At 39.9% G+C, this 20,645-nt stretch overlaps 1 protein-coding gene across 1 annotated transcript; it reads left to right on the forward strand.

Moving 5' to 3' along the window:
• The first annotated feature begins 15,789 nt into the window (after positions 1-15,789).
• Positions 15,790-20,366, forward strand: LOC148843670 (protein SIEVE ELEMENT OCCLUSION A-like). The gene is made up of 8 exons (XM_088957131.1): positions 15,790-16,020; positions 16,135-16,182; positions 16,581-16,631; positions 17,751-18,187; positions 18,278-18,387; positions 18,592-18,710; positions 18,806-19,294; positions 19,422-20,366. The coding sequence occupies exons 1-8, from the start codon at positions 15,847-15,849 to the stop codon at positions 20,109-20,111; spliced, it is 2,118 nt and encodes a 705-aa protein (XP_088813257.1). The 5' UTR covers positions 15,790-15,846; the 3' UTR covers positions 20,112-20,366.
• Positions 20,367-20,645: the final 279 nt, after the last annotated feature.

Consider the following 20,645-nt stretch of genomic DNA (forward strand, 5'->3'; position numbering starts at 1 on the left):
CCTCTTCCAACTATCTCCCACAGTACGTGGTACTTCCTCTCGATGTGCTTTGACTTCGAGTGGGTTTGTGGCTCCTTAGCTTGAGCGATAGCTCCAGTGTTGTCACACAATAGTGGAATGGGTGATGTGCTGGATGGAACGCTTCTTGATTGCTCCTACAGGTGGAGAACGAACTGGCAATGGCGACAACAATAGAAGGAGGCAAGAGCAGAATATGGCATCAGTCTAACTGGAGCTGTCCTCTCTCTTGTACCTGTAAGACTGAGGATGATTTGGGGTTCACCCTCCTCCTCTGTTTATAGCCTTAAAGAGAGGTTCTCCTAATCTCATTAGAAATTTCCTAATTCAAATCTTGTATTTGGATTTGGACTCTCTTTAAGAAATAAGGATAATCCCTTATCTTATCTGCAGATAAAGATCAACCCTTCTAATCTTATTAGAAGTTTCCTAATCCAAATCTTTATTTGGATCTGGACTCTTTGAGTGGATAGGGATAACTCCCTATCCTATCTTCTGATATAAATCCCAGAACCACTCCTCTTTAATTAATCAAATTAAACAAGTTCAAATTGGGCTTTAGGCCCATTAAGTCCATGTGCTCATTTAGCTTTCAAACTGCTGCCCAGTTGGGTATCCTTGTATGGCGTGGGATCCAAACATTGATCTACACATCAGCCACATGGGTTCAACCCAGCCTCTGTTACAATGCCTGGCCGAATTCACTATAAGAGACAGTGAACCCCTGAGCCCATCACCATGGGCTTTTAATGGGTCCAACACTTACACTAAGTGGTCCTTGGGTCAAGCCACCTTATAAAAACCCAAGGACTGTGGGCAGATGCAAGATTATCCCATCAGGTATTACCCTCAATGTTCTTACACTTAACCTCTCAGCCCATAATGATCAAACACTGCCCGACAAGAGAGGACCTCTCCCTTGGCTGCAAGGTACAGTATTGCACTCTCTACTCATATGGATCACAGGAATTAAAACCTTTTGCAAACATTTTGAAATCATAATATATATATATATAAATATAAATATATTTTGCAAAACAAATGTCAACGATTGAAATCGGTTGCCGGTAGCTTTGGTTTCCATCAGAGAGAGTGCATCCCCGATCATTCACTTTGCCCAACATAGGGGCTGATTCTGTCACTATGATCACCCACTCAGATGAATTATCGGACTGTCCCAACATACCCAAGTTTTGACCCCCTCTAAGGATCTCACTGATTGGCATATCAAAGACAGCCCAATCCAACACCTAGTGTAGTATCATAATCGAGTCTAGGGGTTAGGTGTAACATTCTAGTTTTTCCCATCAATCTCCAAGGTCTAGGGCAATACTAGAATTTTGGTCCGGTTCAGGGTTTCAAGAAAACCCACACTGCAAGTACCCCAGGTCTCACCCTAGCAGTTGAGACAAGCCATCCCAACCAACTTGGCGGCACATTAGTGTTAGTCTTGGCAGGATAAATCTCCCCAGATCTATCCAATGGCTGCGAAGATTCTAAACTAACACGAGTCTCATATGTGTCCAGTTTAAGGGTATTACACAGAAACACACCATAATAACATGAATCAAATATGTACTTTATTCATTTAGAATAAATGTTATAATGTACATCATTCTGATTGGAGCTAAGGGCATACACTATCTAACAGTAGCGGCATGTGCACCGATGTCACAAGTGCCAAATCCATAGTGAACGAATCCGCAAGCTTTCCAACAGCCTGGATCCAGTCATCACACCCTAGCCCTTTCACACTTAGGGGGTAGACCTTATAGGAATGATACACTCACCCTCTAGGGGGTACTGTTTCATCATTTTAGCCACAGACTATTTCACCAAGTGAGCAGAAGCCATTCCCTTGTGATGAATCTGTGTAGCCAACATAGCAAATTTCTTGAGATAGAACATAGTCCACAAATTCGGGGTACCAATGCGGATACTGACTGATAATGGCCTGTCCATAAAAAACCAGGAAGTTCATGACCCCCTAGGATAGTACAGTGCAAAATTAGTAGCATCTACAACAGATTACCCCCAGGGCAATGGTAAGGTAGAGGCCACAAACAAGACATTATTAAGAATGTTAAGCAAAACAGTGGTTGATAATCAAAAAGATTGGATAGATAATCAATCGGAAACTATGTGGGCTTATCGCACATCTATCAGAAAGAGCACATAAGCGACGCCCTACTCCTTAGTTTATGGTCAAGAAGAAGTACTCCCAGTAGAAATAAAAGCTGCATCAGCCAGGATAGCCTTCACAATGGGTTGAAAGATCAGGCCAGAAGACTTGGAGACCTTACTTACAGAAAAACTCGAGGTAGGGGATGAAATTAGAGATGCAACCTCAGAGAAACAAAACAAATACAAACAGGCCCTGGCTAAGAACTTCAATAGACACTTAAGGGCTTGAAGCTTTAAAGAAGGGGATAAAGTATTGAAGACAACTCTTAGTGTCAGGCAAGGCAAATTTGCAGGAAAGTTCGCACCAACATGGGAAGGGCCCTACTTGATAAAAGAAGCCCATCGCTTGGGTTACTATGTGTTAAAAGTTGTAGACACAGGCGAAGATGATGAAACCATAAATGATTACTGGTTAAAACCTTTTTTTGATTAGTTATGCATCCCTGTAACCATACATATATGCATCTTTTTATGAATAAGTTCATGATGAGTTTTTTTTTTCGATTTTATGAATGCATGCATTTGCCTTGCTCTCACATATGTCATACACCTACTTTTATATGTCTTACTTATCTTGCTCTCGAAGCCCCGGACACCCCAGGCAATCTGGCACCCCGGGCACACATACAAAGCCCTGGACACCCCGGGCATCTCAGTAAGCCTCAACACCCTAGGCACACATATAAAAGCCTTGGACACCCCGGGCATCTCAATAAGCCTCGACACCCCAGGCATACATACAAAGTCTGGGACACCCCAGGCAATCTGGCACCCTGGGCACACATACAAAGCCCTGGACACCCCAGGCATCCCAGTAAGCCCTGGCACCCCAGGCATCCATACAAAGCCCTGGACACCCCGAGCATTCCAGTAAGCCCCAGCACCCCAGGCAATCTGACACCCCGGGCACATATACAAAGCCCCAGACATCCTAGGTACCTCAGTAAGCCCCAGCATCCCAGGCACAGACAAAGCCCTAGACACCCCGGGCACATCAGTAAGCCTCAGCACCCCAGGCACAGACAAAGCTCTAGCAACCCCAGGCACAGATAAAGCATTGGCAATCCTAGACACAAATAAAGCCCAGACAACCCTAGACACAGTTACAACCGTGGAAACCCCAAGCACGGACATTAATCCCATAGGCACAACCCCATATATAATGTTAGACAGTGTATGCCCTTAGCTCCAATCAGCATGATGTACATTTTGACATTTATTGTAAATGAATAAAGTACATATTTGATTCATGTTATTGTGGTATGTTTTTGTGTAATACCCTTAAACTGGACACATATGAAACTCGTGTTAGTTTAGAATCTTCACAGCCGTTGGATAGATTTGGGGAGATTTATCTTGCCAAGGCTGACACTAATGTGCTGCCAAGTTGGTTGGGGTGGCTTGTCTCAGTCGCCAAGGTGAGACCTGAGGTACATGTAGTGTGGGTTTTCTTGAAACCTTGAACCGAACCAAAATTGTAGTATTTCCCTGGACCTTGGAGATAGATGGGAAAAATTGGAATGTTACACCTGACCCCTAGACTCGATAATGATACTGCACTAGGTGTCGGATTGGGTTGTCTTTGATGTGCCAATTAGTGAAATCTTTAGAGGGGGTCAAAACATGGGTATGTTGGGACAGTCTGAGAATTCATCTAAGTGGGTGATCATAATGACAGGATCAACTCCTTTGTCGAACAAAGTGAATGATCGGGAAAATTCACTCTCTCTAATGGAAACCTAAACTGCCGGCAGTTTATTTCAACCGTTGAAATTTGTTTTTGCAAAATATATTTATATAGAGATATATGTATATATTATGGTTTCAAAATGTTTGCAAAAGGTTTTAATTCCCGAGATCCATGTGAGTAGAGAGTGCAGCACTGCACCTTGCAGCCGAGGGAGAGGTCTTCTCTTGTCGGGCAGTGTTTGATCATTATGGGCTGAGAGGTTAAGTGTAAGACCATTGAGGGTTACACCTGATGGGCTAATCTTGCATCTACCCATAGTCCTTGGGCCTTCATAAGATAGCTGGACCCAAGGACCATTTAGTGTAAATTTTGGGCCCATTAAGAGCCCATAGTGATGGACTCAGGGGTTCACTGTATTCAGCAGTGAATTCGGTCAAGCCTTGTAACAGAGGCTAGATTGAACCCATGTGGCTGATGTTTAGATCAATTATAGGGTCCCACGCCATACAAAGAGAGCCAAGCTAGCCAACATTAAAATGGAAGTGAGCCTGAAAGCTTAATGGGCCTAAAAGCCCATTTCAAATTGGGTTAATTAGATTAATTAAATTAGGGTGGATCTGGGATTTGGATCAATAAACAAGATAAGGGATGATCCTTATCCACTTAAAGAGACTAGATCCAAATAAAGATTTGGATCAAAGGAATTCCTAATTTGATTAGGAAGGTTGATTTTTATCTGCAAATAAGATAAGGGATTATCCTTATCACTTAAAGAGTCCAGATCCAAATAAAAGATTTGGATTAGGTAACTCCTAATGGTATTAGGAAATTTTCTCTTTAAGGCTATAAATAAGAGAGCAGGGCGAACCTCCAAAGACACATTCGTTGAATATAGAGAGAAGACAGTATAGTTAGATTGCTCTTGCCTTCTGCTCTTTTTCTTCCTGCTCTTGCCGCCCTACCTTGTTCGATCTCCAGTTCTTAGATTGGATCAAGATTTGGTCTTGATATTGTTTCTTGCCATAATAAACAATTTAGAAGTTGTGCTCACTATCCCATTCGGTTCATGCTGAAGAATCATTGGTTCTTGGTGAAGAACTACCTGCTGATCCTACCTCACCCTAAGATGTGTCATCTTCAGTGAAGGGAGTATTTGGTACTCTCTTTGGGCGTGAACACCTATGTTGGGAGGAGCATCCTTGTGTGGATTCCGTATCAGGTATACCCCTCTCTTATTTTGATTTCAGATTTGGTCTGGTTTGGTTACAAGAACGAACATTGAAAATGCAGTTTTCTAAATTGGGAATAGGATTCCCGGATGGGAGTAAAAAAATTTATGAAATTTCGCCCAACCTTCCTGCAGGGTTCAGCCATCCATATGATGGATCTCCCATCCCTTTAGTGGTATCAGAGTAAGGTTCAAGTCTTGAACCAAATTAAAGCAAATTTGAATATGTGCAAATGGGCAGAAGGCGTTCTACCTGATTTGCGCAGTTAGCGTTTTTTCTAGGAATTGGTTCCTAGATTATGGGCAGATGATCTAGAAAATAAATCTTTATTATTCTCTGATATTTATAGGATTGTTCTATGAAGTTTTCTTGAATTTTTGGGCTGCACATGTGATAGAGATCGAATCTTTATGGTGCCAAGAATGGCACACCATGCGATTTCTTTTCTATTCAATTATGGTCTGTAAATATTTTTTTTTATTTTTAGACAAATCGTATAGGAATTCAGTGTGATGTAATAATAGAAAGATTAGGTTTTTCTATTTTATTTCCATCTTGAGATCGCTGGAGCACGCAACAGAGGAGAAGAAATTTTCGCAGAAACAACTTCAGCGATCTACGATTTTGCAGATATTGATTCTGCAATCTGAGATTAACTGTTATTTGCAGGTTTGCAAGATATCCAAGAAAATCACAATGCAGCCCTCTGATATTGGTATCTTGATAATTTGATTATCTTGAATTAATTTATTTTCAGATCATTGTTCTTGAATTAAATATTGAATTGGACACCAAAACTTGGGCTGATTTACACCAGATTTGGTCCAAACTGGTTGGACCGAATTGATTGGTTCGATGGGGTTGGTTTTTTCTAACCCTAATTCGATTTAGGCCAAAGGGTTAATGGCCCACTTTAAACTTTAATTCGGCCCTCCTCTGTAAAACCTAATTTTAATATGATAATGACTGAATCAGCCCTAAATTAGCTACATGGGCCAAACAGCTTTTTGCAGTACAGCACATGTACCTAGATAATGTTATATGATAACATTATGGGGTCTGTTGGGATGATACTGATTTAATCTAATTAATTAAGGGTTTTACAGATATTTTAATTGATGGGATCAATTTGTTTCATGCATATGATGTATGGATGTGTGATGTGCTACGTACATGGACCATAAGTACTTGGCCCATGATTAATTCGATAGTGGCTCTTTCACACACCATGGCTGAATGCACATCATTGCCATGGTGTCCATAGGATCACTGGATAATCTCCCGGTTTGATGGGCCCCACATCATCTTCCTCCCCAAGAGGAACCGTGCGAAACCCTAGCCGTTTAGGGCCCATTTAAATCTGACTTTGAGAAAGCCAACGAGAGCCACTTTGGTTTGACCTAAATAAAACTAGGGCGTAATATTCCATTCCCTCCACTGAAATTGCATGTGATAGGGAGATTCATATGATGAACTGTCTAAAGGCCTATCATCATTAGCATGAAGATGGGTCCTTCAGTAATGAGGAGATGCACCATAAAATTGGGCTATCCATTTGCTGCTGGATCTGTTGAATTATTTCATAAGATGATAAGGGCGTCATAGACCGATGTGGGAGGGGCCTATTCTAAAATGGAAGACTCTCTCACGGTACATTGGCGTTCACGAATATGATGGGTAGGCACTTACTGGACAGAAAGATTTAACCTAAAATGGCAATGAACCTTGTCTGAAAGAGGCCAAAGGGAAAGCTAATGAGATGAGTGGATGTGATCCTTCACAGAAGGTGGTGGGGTTATGCAAATGAAACAGTTGGCTCCATGCACTATATGTGTTTTTCCACATTTCCAGAGACATAGTTCGCAGTCTCCGTCACTGAGATAGGAGGGAAATCTCAGAGATGAATAAATGGAAATGGAACATAAATTAAAAGCCATATCTATGTAGATAACATGAATCAAATCAGGTTGTGGAGTAATATTTGCTTTGCCTTTTACCAGAAATGGCAAACGGAAATTTTGACATCCGAGAAATTGGACAAAGTTGCTAAGAACCCTGTTCCGGATTGTCCGGGTGATAGTGCTTCTGAGGCCCGTTGGAAGGAATATCAAGAATGGGAGGAGAAAAGTCTCTTGCTCAGTGCTATATCATAGCCTCCTTAGACAATCAGATAGAACGACAATTCATTCAGATCAAAGTGTCCAAAGATATCTTGGATAGTCTAAGGACAATGTATGAGGAGCATAATCGTTCTACTCGTTAGAAGGACCTAAAACAGTTTATGACTGCACAAATGTCCAAGAACCAACTAGTTCATGACCATTGTCTTAAGATGATGGGGTACATCAATGAACTGGAGGCTCTTGGATCTGGGCTAGATCATGTCACCAAAGTTGATGTCATCTTGAACTCTTTGCCTCCTTCCTACAATTAGTTCATAATGAATTACAATATGAACAAGCTAAATGTTATCCTTTAGGAACTCAGCAATATGTTGCAGAGGGCCGAAGAACTGATAAAGAAGGATGAGCCTATTGCCATGCTTGTCGAATGTGGAAAATCAGGCAAGAAGAAGAGGAAGGGAAAGAAGGAACCATAGAAGAAAACTAGCAAGCCTAAAAAGTAGAGGAAGGACAAGGTATCGGATGCTTGTCACTTCTACAAATAGGTCGGCCACTAGAAGAGGAACTGTCCTCAGTACCTGGAGACCAAGAAACAAGGTGATTTTGAATCCTTTATCTTAGAGACCAATATGTTGGTCACCTATGTTTATGGTGTATTGACTCCGGGGCTTCTATTCATACATGTAATACATTGCAGGGGTTCAAGACAAGCAGAAGATTGAGTGACGGAGAAGTGATTCTTTACTTGGGGACTTCTGCAAGTGTTGCAACTACAGCCATAGGAACTGTAGAACTGTATTTCAGAGAAAGAATAATTACATTAAAAGATTGTCTTTATGTACCCAATTTGAGAACAAATTTAATTTCTGTTTCAAAAATGTGGGTGGATGGTTATTCTATTCTCTTTAGTAATGTGATTACTATCAAAAGGAATAACAAATTCCTCGCATATGGAGAACTTGAGAATGGTTTCTTTGTCATCCATCCTTCTCTGGAAACAAATATAATCGAAACTAGGTTGGATAATAACTCCAAGAAAAGAACCCATGATATAGTTAATCCCACATGCTTGTGGCATTACCAACTTGGCCACATTAACATAAATCGTATCACAAGGTTGGTAAATGATGGTCCCTTGGATTTTCTAAATGTAGAAGATCTCTCAACCTGTGAACCTTTCCTTTAGGGTAAGATGATGAAACGACCATTTAACGGTAAGCCTGAAAGATTAAAAGACACGCTTGACCTTGTACATACAGATGTATGTGGTCCCATTAATGTTAAGACACGCAACCATCACGTTTATTTCATAACATTTACCGATGATCACTCTCAATATGGTTACGTGTACCTAATGAGACATAAGTCTGAATCCTTTGAAAAGTTCAAAGAATTCAGGCAAGAGGTCAAGAAACAGTTGGGAAGACACATTAAGGCCCTTTGATTAGATCGATGAGGCGAATATCTCTCTAACAAATTCAGGGACTACTTAAAGGAAAACGGGATAGTATCACAACTAGTTCCTCCTGCTACACCACAGTTAAATGGTGTGTCAGAGAGGATTAACCGGACTTTATTGGATATGGTCAGATCACCTCTCGTACACTCGGAATTACCCACATCCTTTTGAGGCGTACGTGCTAAACCGGGTTCCAACCAAATCCATTCCAAAGACTCCCTATGAGCTTTGGACCAGTAAGAAACCAAGTGTAAGACACTTGAAGATTTGGGGTTGTCCAACACATGTTAAAAGAACAAATGTTGCTGACAAATTAGAATCTAAGACTAGCCTTTGCCTATTTGTAGGTTACCCAAAGGCTCTATAGGGTATTTATTCTATGACCCAGGAGAACAGAATGTGTTTTGTAGTTGAATTGCCCATTTCTTGGAAGAAGATTACATCCTGAACAATCATCGTCAGGAAGTTGTTCTTGATGAGGAGAGCTTAGGAGTAGTGGGAGATGTCCCACAAGCTTTAGTTAATAACCAACCTAGGAGATCTACCTGGGAATCCAACAATTCTCCATGAAAGATCTTGGAGAAGCCTCTTATATCTTAAGACTTTGACTCTATAGAGATAGATCGAAAAGGATAATAGGATTATCCTATTCTACTTACATTGACAAGATAGTCAAGAGAAACAGTATGGAGAACTCCAAGAAAGGAAATGTTCCTTCCAGGCATGGAGTCACTCTCTCTAAGGGTATGTCTCCCAAGACACCTGAAGAGATTGAGGGCATGAAAGAAGTTCCCCATGCCTCTACCATAGGGAACATCATGTATGTCATACTGTGTACTCGGCTAGACATTGCTCAGGCTCTAAGTGTGGTAAATAGATACCAGTCTAACTCAGAACAAGAGCATTGGACCATTGTGAAACACAAACTAGAATGCCTTCGAAGAACAAAAGGAGTTTTGTCTAGTATTAGATGGTAGTTCACTACAGATCGTCGGGTATACTAATACCAACCGACAGTCAGATCCAAATGGTTGAATGTCTACATTTGGTTACATCTTTACGATGGGATCTTGTGTAGTAAGAAAAATAGTCCACAACCCAAGCCGAGCACATTGTCATAAATGAGGCTGCCTAATGAATGAAGGTGTTCATTCTGGAATTTGGAATTCAACACATCACCCATTCCACAGTTGTATAACAACACTGTATCTATGGGAGATTGATATTAAAAGGTAGCATCAGCGGAGAATGTGGCAGACCCATTGACTAAGCCACTAAGACAGAAAGTATTTGAGAAACACGTGGAAAATCTAGGACTCCAACTTGTACCTGATTGGACCTAAGTGCAAATGGGAGCTGTTAGACAGTGTATGCCCTTAGCTCCAATCAATATGATGTACATTATGACATTTATTGTAAATGAATAAAGTACATATTTGATTCATGTTATTGTGGTATGTTTCTATGTAATACCCTTAAACTGGACACATATGAGACTCGTGTTAGTTCAGAAATTTCACAGCTGCTGGATAGATCTGGGGAGATTTATCTTGCCAAGGTTAACACTGATGTGCCGCCAAGTTGGTTGGGGTAGCTTGTCTTAGCCGTCAGGGTGAGACCTGAGGTACATGTAGTGTGGGATTTCTTGAAACCCTAAACCGGACCAAAATTATAGTATTGCCCTAGACCTTGGAGATAAATGGGCAAAACTGGATTGTTACACCTGACCCCTATACTCGATTATGATACTGCACTAGGTGTCGGATTATGATACCGCACTGGTACTCTTGAGTATCCACAACCTTCTCATCTCCTAAACATTTTTACCAAAAGACTTTCACTTCTCTTCACCTTTGAGGGCACTCTTCGTCTTTCAACGAGACCGCTTCCAACTTAGCTTCACCCCCCTCCTACACCGAGGAAGCTTGATCCGAACCAAATAATTTGGTGGTAGGATTATCTGGAAACCCAAGGTTAATAGTGGAGCTTCTCACTGGTAGAAGTAAGTTTCCAAACACCTCCGCTCACTCAAACATGATATCCTATGGCTCATCATTGATGTTGTAGATGTCGAGTAGAGATTATGTAATTTTTGCTGAAGTAGGAAACTGATAGAGTCCACCTTTATTGGGTCATCTGAGAAGCACTCTCACCGTATAATCCTTCAAGAGGAAAAGAGAAGGATGAAACAAAAATATAGCAATGTTATCCTTGGTGAATTTACTGACTAATAACAATTTTTTTGTAATAGAGGGCACATGATAAATATCTTGTAATTGAAAGTGATGACCACCATGAGAAATTAAAGAACCAATATTTTTAATTTGCAAACCTGCTCCATTACTGATTTTCACCAGATCAGACTCACCATAATCTGATAAAAATTGAAGATTTTCTAACTCAAACATAATATGATGCATTGCTCCCAAGTTTGGATACTAGGCTAGATCAAACTATGAAGATTTCCTAGGGTGAAATGTTGTAGGTTTAGGAATGCTGGAATTTACAATTGACTGTTGATCACCACTAGGAAAATTGCATAGTTAATAGACTATAATGTTGCGTCCCCAACCACGATCTTGACCATGAGTGTAACCGCCATGACCACTTCTGCCTCTACCATGCTGTGACTTATTATGCAACTGCTAAGAGTTGTTCTTATTATTGGAGGAAGCAATATTAGAAGAGACATGGTCATCGGCTCTAGGTTGTTCATAGTTGTCTCAGAGCCATGACTTATGATCAAGTAATTGACCAACAATATCAGAAATTTGAAAATTTTCAAGATCAAATCGATTAGTAATAACATTTATAATCAACTCATACATAGGTCCAACTCTAGATAAAATATATAAAACAAGATCTTGCTTTAACATAGGTTTAACAACAACTAAGTGATTATTAGCATTACTCTTGGTTTTTTGAACATAATCAAAAATAAAAGTTTACCTATTTTTAGACTTTGAAGTTCTCTCCACAGTTGGAGAACTATGGATCTAGAGTGTGAAGTGAACGAATCTTCTAATGCGCTCCAGACTTCAACCAAGGAGGACATCCCTACAACCCATTTGAGTACACTAATGATGAGTGATGAAACAATCCAACTCAGTTCCGGTTGGTCCAAATGATACTCAGTTCCGGTTGGTCTAAACAATCCAAACTGCTACGAAGTAGTAGTAACTCCCAATGAAGGTGTTCACGCCCAAGGAGAAAACCAAAACCCACTTCCATTGAAGATGACACAGTGTGTAGTGAAGCAGGACAAGCAGGACAACTATTCAGTAAGAACCGAATTCTTCAGCAAGAATGGAGTAGAGGGCTGGTAAGCAAAACGTCAGATTGCTTCTTCTGCCAAGAAGCAATATCAAGAACAATTCTTGATCACTCCCATAAGTGGAGATCGAATTGGGTAGGGGCGGCAAGAACAGGGAAGAACTCTACAGATTGCTGTGTATTTTTTCTGGTGAATTTTTTTATGTCTGTCCTACTCTCTTATTTATAGCCTTAAAGAAACAACCTCCTAATCTGATTAAGAGTTTCCTGATCCAAACCTTTATTTGGATCTGGGCTCTTTAAGTGATAAGGATAATCTCCTATCTTATTTGCAGTTCAAGATCAGCTTAATCCTAATCAAATTAGGAGTTTCTTGATCCAAATCCTTATTTGGATCTGGACTCTTTAAGTGGATAAGACTTATCCTCTTATCCTTATCTATTGATCCAAACTCAAATCCGCCCCTATTTAATTAATCTAATTAACCCAGTTCGAAATTGGGCTTTAGGCCCAATAAATTCATGTGCTCACTTAACCTCTTAACCTGTTGCCCAGTTGGCTCTCTTTGTATAGCGTGGGACCCAAACATTGATCTACACATCTGCCACATGGGTTCAGCCCAACCTTTGTTACAAGGCCTGGCCGAATTCACGGTAGGAGACAGTGAACTCCTGAGTCCATCACTATGGACTCTTAATGGGCCCAACATTTACACTAAATGGTCCTTGGGTCCAACCAACTTATGAAAACCCAAGGACTATGGGCAGATCCAAGATTAGCCCATCAGGTATTACCCTCAATGGTCTTATACTTAACCTCTCAGCCCATAATGATCAAACACTGCCCGACAAGAGAGGACCTCTCCCTCGGCTACAAGGAACAGTGTTGCACTCTCTACTCACAAGGATCCCGGGAATTAAAACATTTTGCAAACATTTTGAAACCATAATATATATATATATATATATATATATGTATGTATATCTCTATATAAATAGATTTTGCAAAAACAAATTTCAATGATTGAAATCAATTGCCGATAGTTTAGGTTTCTATTAGAGAGAGTGCCTCCCCGATCATTCACTTTGTTCGACAAAGGGGCTGATCCTGTCACTATGATCACCCACTCAGATGAATTCTCGGACTGTCCCAACATACCCAGGTTTTGACCCCCTCTAAGGATCTCATTGATTGGCATATCAAAGACAGCCCAATCCGACACCTAGTGCAAAAAAATAAAAAAATAAAAGGAACGAAAAAAAAGTTTGTAATCCGATCAGAGTTAGCAGTCTTCGAATCTTTCATTTGACCCTCAGACTTCTCGAGCTAGGCCTTCTGTCTTAGCTGGCCGAATTCCATATCTGCAGAAAATAAAAAAAATCAAACTAAATGAAAGTAAATTTTAGAAAGGGAAAAAATGGAACTAGTAATGAAAGAACATAAATTAAATCTAAGACTAATGGTTGGGATCCGAATCCATAGGTGGCAGTAGTGGCGTAGGCAAACTACAAGCAAGAACCCCTCCTCTTGCTTGGGCGTTCTCCTCTTCCTCTACCCTTGAACTTCTTAACATCAGCCTTTCGTTTTACCTGGGGGCAGAATCCAACCCCTTCTCAGGACTCCTTGGGTCCTTTTGATAGAGAAGGATGGATACAACTGGGATTAGAGAGAAAGAGGGGGCGGTAGCTGGGTTTTAGCAAAGATATGGGCACCTTAGGGTTTCTAATAAAGAGTTAGGATGGCTCTGGGTTGATCCTAAGGCTGAGAGGAGAAGGAGAGGGCACCCAATATTATGTAGGGTTGAGATTTAGGCGCCCAAAAATGGATGGAGGAGATTGAGGTGCATAGGGTTGAAAGGTGGAGATTAGAAGGAGTGGGTGGCGCCCTAGAGTGGATGGCTGAGATAGAAGATGGAATGAAGGGCTGAGATCTAATGACTAAAGGTTGAATGGTGAGGATTAGAAGTTTGGTGGCACCCTAGGGTTTAAAAGCTACAAAAAGTGTTCCCTAGAATGAATGGTGGAGATTAGAAGAGGTGGAGGGTGGAGATTAAACAGTTAGGGGCGGCTAGGGTTTGCTAAGGATGAAAAGAATGGGTTAAAAGGCACCCTAGGATTTGCTAATGAGAGGGGAGCATGCTAATACAGCAGGAGGGGCGCCAAACTGGGTTTAGCAGATAGGATGTGCCTTCCTATTCTCAGTTTTTCACAAAAACACCCCCTCTCTCAGTTGAATTTCGCACTAGCCTCCCAAAAACTACATTTCAGCCATGTAACTTCCTCAGTTTTTCACAAAATTTGCACAGAGACACTAAGAGGTCACAACAATGAATTTAACTGGGAAAAGAAAACACTTTGAGTATTCTAAGGTCAAAAATACCCCTAAAATGATGCCCTTAAGGCATCAAAGTACAGAGTTATCAGTCTCACATTAAGCATGTAGTCGAGCCATACTCTGAGAAAGACTCAGGAACCAAACTCAAAGGAGAAGGGTGACGAGCAAGCCATTGAAGTCTTTAATGGAGATCAATAAATTTCACTCCATAATATTCCCATGCATATACATTTAAAGGAAATCCTGCCTCATGAAATTGATGTTATTAATACTAAACCCAAGGATGGTGCGTTGAGCTTTGGCAAATGTAAATGAAGGGTTACATTAAAATAATAGTTGCAAACCCAAATATTCACACCCTCAATAATTAAACTCTAAAACTTGTGATCTCAACGTAAATGTCAGCATAGAAAGAGACATGTACTACCATAAGTTCTAAGAAATGTCCATTCATGAAAACCACAAGGAAGTAGGAAAAGCCAGCACCTTAGTGTGCACAGGCAATGATATTGCATGGGTGGATCTGGAGGCAAATGGATGGTGGGACCATTGGCTAGAGTTGGCAACATCCAGTAGTAGTTGGAGCTTCTCACTAACCTCCTTCAGGTACCACCTTACTACCCCTTATCTTCAGGTACCACCTTACTACCCCTTATCTCATTTTAGTTTCGGTAATTTGATTTCTTACACTGATTGCACCTTATTATTTTTTTTTCGAAGGTTGTTTATAATCTAAAAAAGAAAAATAAACTCGACCTAATAATCATCAAATATGCCAACGTGCAACATACCTAGTTCAATCCGATATTTTAAGAAAAAAAGAAAAAGAAAAAGACTTTAGATGGTCACTTTGTGCATGAAAAGATAAAACATATACTGCTAGGCCCTAGAAGACGCTCAATGGAAAGCTTATCTATTACCATTCAAGTTAAGCGATAGTATTAACATCATTCAACTTCTATTACCATAACCAACCACGTCAGTCACTCACCGGAAAGCTTATCTATTCTCTCCCCTCCTTTTATCACATTATTTTTTGGATAATATATGATGATACCTCAATCTCCTTCAGATATGCCAACGTGCAACACATGACACCATGGTTGAACTGTCGACCGAAAAACCAGTGGTCAGAATGATTTTATTTTCGGGTAGTTTTTTGAAATCGTGCAACACATAATATGACCAAAATCTTATGAAGTGTGGCTTATTCTTGGCATCTCTTCCTTTTCCAAGGACTGATTAAAAAAGCAAGGTATATATCTTTCACCTTTTCTGATTAATGGTGAGATTTTCTCAAGGGTAAAGAAGGTGGGGGTATGCATCAGGTCATGCCAATACCATGCAGTAAAACGTAGCAATGCCTTCGTCGGTCCTAAAAAGAAGAGAAAGTGATATTTGGAAGACTGGCATATTTTGGGCGAAGAGAGGGAATCGTGGGCCTTTGTTGGGATTCCTATATAAGCCCAATCTTCCCCCTCCTAGGCCCAAGGGAGTAGCTGATCAGAGGTCTGTAATTCGAGTAATTTAACCAGGATGGCCCAAATCTGCCCATGTGCTAATTCGAGTTTCATTTACCTCTTTGGTGATGACATAGACATTGAAGAGGTCCACAAGACGCATGAATCAGGCAATGCCTTCAGTGATTATGAAGAAGTTGTTCGCATAATCACTGACATCCTCAAACCGGCCTTCGTTGTTTATCGCAAGGTGGGTTCTCTTTCTCTTTATTGTTTTTTTCATTCTTTATAGATTGATAGATAGATAGATAGATAGATAGATAGATTTTATAAGAATGTATAACTGGGCTTAACTATAATGCAGGTTGTTGAAGAGAAAGGTCCAGAGAATGAAGTACCTGAGTCTTCCAAGGTAATAATACCTCACGAAATAACAAAAATGGGGCTTCATATAAAATGAACACTTTCCTTTGATTTTAGTGCATGTCATAAAAGTTAAAACATGTTGTTTATATTATGTTAATTGTATTGTATTTTCATGGGAAAATCTATGATGCCAGAAAGATATGATATCGAAAAAGCTTTGACCAATCAAAACACCCCCAATGAATTTTTATTAATACCACCTGATTGATCATGACCTCTTTAGTGATACCCGGAGGATGGCCCTAAGCTTTTCCGAGATATCATATCTTTCCGGTATCATAGTTGAACCCTATTTTTATCCTTTACTTGCACATGTACATAGTATGTGCCATTACACTATAATTATCAAATGGGGCTTGATATATTTGGACTACGATTCTGCAGGATCCGTTGAAACTAGAGCTTCTTCAAATAATTCAGGAGATCTATTGGAAGGTATCCAATTATCCATTATCCAAATATATGATAAGACCATGATTAATTTTGTAAAAGTGGAATTAGAACTACTGCACTGCTGTTTAAGCCAACTATTTCAAGATAGAAGTTTAATTAATGCTAGATATATCATCATTATCATCATCATCTTCATCTCCAAGCCTTATTCCGTGTTGGGGTGGCAACGAGCCGAGCTTATCACGAGCTGCTCGAGCTCGGTTCAGCTCAGTTTCAGCCGAGCTCGATCCCAATTCAGTGGCTCGATTATTAAGCGAGTCAAGCTCGAGCCTATTAGAGCTCGGCTTGTGAAGTTCGCAAGCTGGCTCGAATATATATATATATATAATTATTAATTTTAAATATAAAATAAAAAAAATTTATATGTAATTTTTATTTTTATAAAATATTTTATAATAAAATATTTATAAAATATATAACAAAATATTTTTATAAAATATAAAATGAGCCGAGTTGAGCCGAGCTCGAGCTTATGAACTCTTGACTCGAGCCTAGTACTATTCGGCTCGTCTCCGCTCGAATCCACCCCTAATTCCGTGGAGTTGGCTATATGAATCCCGTTTCATCATAAAATTATATTTAATGTCATATGCATTGTTAAAGTATTAGCACTTAAATTATTTTTTTAACTACTTACACCCATTATTTTTGCTCATGTCTACCCCTTCTAACTGCTTCAACTTGCAATAGATCATTTCTTCTTAAGGGTGCTGTTAATGGTCTTCCATGCACATGACTGTACCACTTTTGTCAACTTTCTTTACCCTTAATTTTTAATTTTTAATGAATATTTTATTACAAAAAGTACCATATATATCAATCAATTTTCTATCATTTTATCACTTATTGGAGCTACTCCTAAATTCTTATAAATGGCAAATACCTGAAATGACATTTTTTTCTTGCTTTATTTTATTCTTACTAGATTCAAGTTGCAGGTCGGAAATATTGTGTGAATAGAAATAGTAATTGCACTGATTAATTAATAGAACTTCTGAGATCATCAACAATTTAGCTTAATTGGTTATATATATATGTTTTATTTTGTACCTTATTATCTACTCTATTGTGGTGGAAGTAAATTGTTTATAAATGGGGCAGATGTTATGCATGTGTTATTGTGACGGCAAACCGCGTCTAGGTGTAGATGGAGATGAAAAAGAATGCATAAAATACATGTTTGGTTTAGTGAAGAAATACCCGTATGATGCAAAGCTGCTTCTGGTGCTGGCTGCATTTGCCATGCTCTATCGTGAATACTTGTGGTCTACCCAAGACGATACTGCCCAAGTAGACTCCTATCGCAACCTCAAACAGCGCATTTTCTGCAAAGGGAAGCTCTCAGAAGATGAGAAGGAGCATCTTAAGAGTCTAAATTCTCTAGTAACCAAAATGCTGCATCTCACAAAACCAATTATCAGTCTCACCAGCTACACAAACATTGAATACCAAAGCTTGTATGTTAGGATCGTTGCTTACCACATGATTCGAGCTGTAGTCGTCTGCTTCTCTTCCACCATGAAATTGATAAGAGTGAAGTATGTCTCTCTCTCTCTCTCTCTCTCTCTCTCTCTCTGTGTGTGTTCGTTTCTATCTATTTAATTCACAAAATTATTTTATTGTTACAGGTATACGTATTCATCAGAAGAGATGAATCTGAAGACAAAACAACTGATAAAGCGACTAGACGAATTAAAGCATGCGGAGAAATTCTTAAATGACTTAAAAGAACAAGCTGGTTTGATAGCTCTCTCTATCCAGAATTGTTTTTTAATAAACTCATTTATAGATTCATTTCCCCTCCAGCAACAATAAAGTTTGGGGTTAATAAATGGGGCAATCTGCCCACAATTCTGGATAGAGAGTGGGTGATAATAGTGTATGAGAAGTCCAGACCGCAATTAATTAAGATCTAACAGAAGTTGTTTGGGACTTCTTGCAGACTGTTCTAACTTTGCAATGGACTGCTTTGTAAAACCTAGTCATACAGATGTTGTTGATTTAATCAAGAAGTTGTTCATCAAGCCAGCTGAAGGAGCAGGACTCAAGCGGGATGGGAAGGTAGGATGCTACTGACAGACGACAAGCATTAATTATTTCAGGCCAATGCAAAGCAAAGAACTATCGTGCTTAAATTAATGCATGACTTTTGGCAGGATGTTCTGAATTTTGAAGTTCTCAAGGGCAAATCAGTTGGCTTATTCATCTCAGACTTGGACTACTACCAAGAGAACATTTCAGAAAAATTCAAGGCTCTAACAACAGTTTATAAGGAATACAATAAGACATTATTCGAAGTCATCTGGTTTCCTATAGTAGAAGAAGGGCAAAAAGAAGACCCAGACCCAAAAGCTGATAAGAACCAAATGCCATGGTTCTGGTGCAAACCTTCAACCATCAAACGCCCATTCAAGTGTTACATCAAGGAATGCTGGAACTACCAGAAGAAGCCCATACTGGTTGTCTTAGACGAAGAAGGAAAGATCATCTCCCCCAATGCACTTCCCATGATTGAGATTTGGGGAACTACAGCTCACCCTTTCTCCAAGTATAAGGAAGCTGAGCTCTGGCGAAACGAAGAAGATCGTTGGAACAAGGAGAAATGGTCTCTCATCTTTAATCGCTTGGACACCAAAATTCTATCGGTACATCTCTCTCTCTCTCTCTCTCTCTCTCTCTCTCTCTCTCTCTCTCTCTCTCTATCTATCTATCTATCTATCTATCTATCTTTCTCTGCCTCTCTCATGTGAAGCTTCTATATAACTGAATCAGATGGGGAAGACATTGTGCTTGCTTGGAGGTTCTGATGTTCAGTGGTTAAGGAGCTTTGTGATACAAATAAGAGATATTAAAGAAAAGCTCAACCAGATGGATATCGCAATCGTCTACATGGGGTCGAATTTGCTTGATGAGCAAAAATTGCAGAGTATCCTAAGCACCCTAACCAAGGACAATGAACAACATTTCTTCCAGCCTTTGGAAGAGAAGAAAGGAAATGAATCAGTCACCTGGCCTAAGAGGATCATAGATTTCTGGCGTTATCTGGAGAACTACCAGTACTTGAGGATGGAAAACTGTGAGAAGCCGTTCCATGAGGACGAAATCTTGAAAGAGTTAATGCCCATGTCAAGCTTCAACGCAATTGCGGATCGTTGGGCCATTATCTTCCAAGGGTTTGCCGAGGTGAAGGAGTTCTTCAAATTCAATGGAGAGGAATGGAGTAAATGCTCTGAGAAGCTCGATATGAAAATTTCCAGTGGGAAACCCAAAACCCCAACAGAGGACAAATTCTGGAAAGTGTTGCAAGCAGCTCAGCAGGAGCATTGTTTCCGGCTGGTAGTCCCTCAAACCACTGCCCACTATTCAAGAATGGTTCTCAAGTGTCTGAAATGTGATCGTTCCATGGAGAAGACCTTCCTTTACACATGCTGTGCCAAGGAATCAAGCCAATCCACAATCTAGTAGGCTTGCTTGGATTCAGAATTTCAAATCAGGTTTGGTTTTCTAATAATAATAAGCTCCTTAGGAGTTTGATAGCTGATTGAAGCCATGAAGTTTTCAGCTTTGGGCTTATTGGTTGGATTTGGGAAATAGCAGCATCGTCTATTTCGTTTGTCTCTCTCTTTTGTTGGGCTTACAGTTGCTTGTGCTTGTATTTGACTTTCGTGTGCTTGTGTTGTTGCCTTGCTTAATAAAATAAACGTCTATGTTCTACAAGTGTTTCTGCCTATTATTTCTTTTTTACTATATGGGGATGTTGATTTTGGCCTCGAGAAGGAGTCCGGATCTCCTGCACTCCCATCGTGGAAGTGGTGCACGCATAGAACCATTGGCATTCACTCTTCAAATAAAGGGATGCCAAGCGACCAATCTACTGGGCCATTGACTTCTGTTTTGTATCATATATAATTTCCATCTTCCTTCTAGTAAATTTTACTAAGGCTGTATTTGGAAACAATGCAAATAGAGTGTAAATCACAGTTCAGTGTAAATTTG

This window comes from Nelumbo lutea, chromosome 8 (assembly GCF_056320005.1).
Source record: "Nelumbo lutea isolate HS-2025 chromosome 8, American lotus-T2T, whole genome shotgun sequence".
Classification (NCBI taxonomy): domain Eukaryota; kingdom Viridiplantae; phylum Streptophyta; class Magnoliopsida; order Proteales; family Nelumbonaceae; genus Nelumbo; species Nelumbo lutea.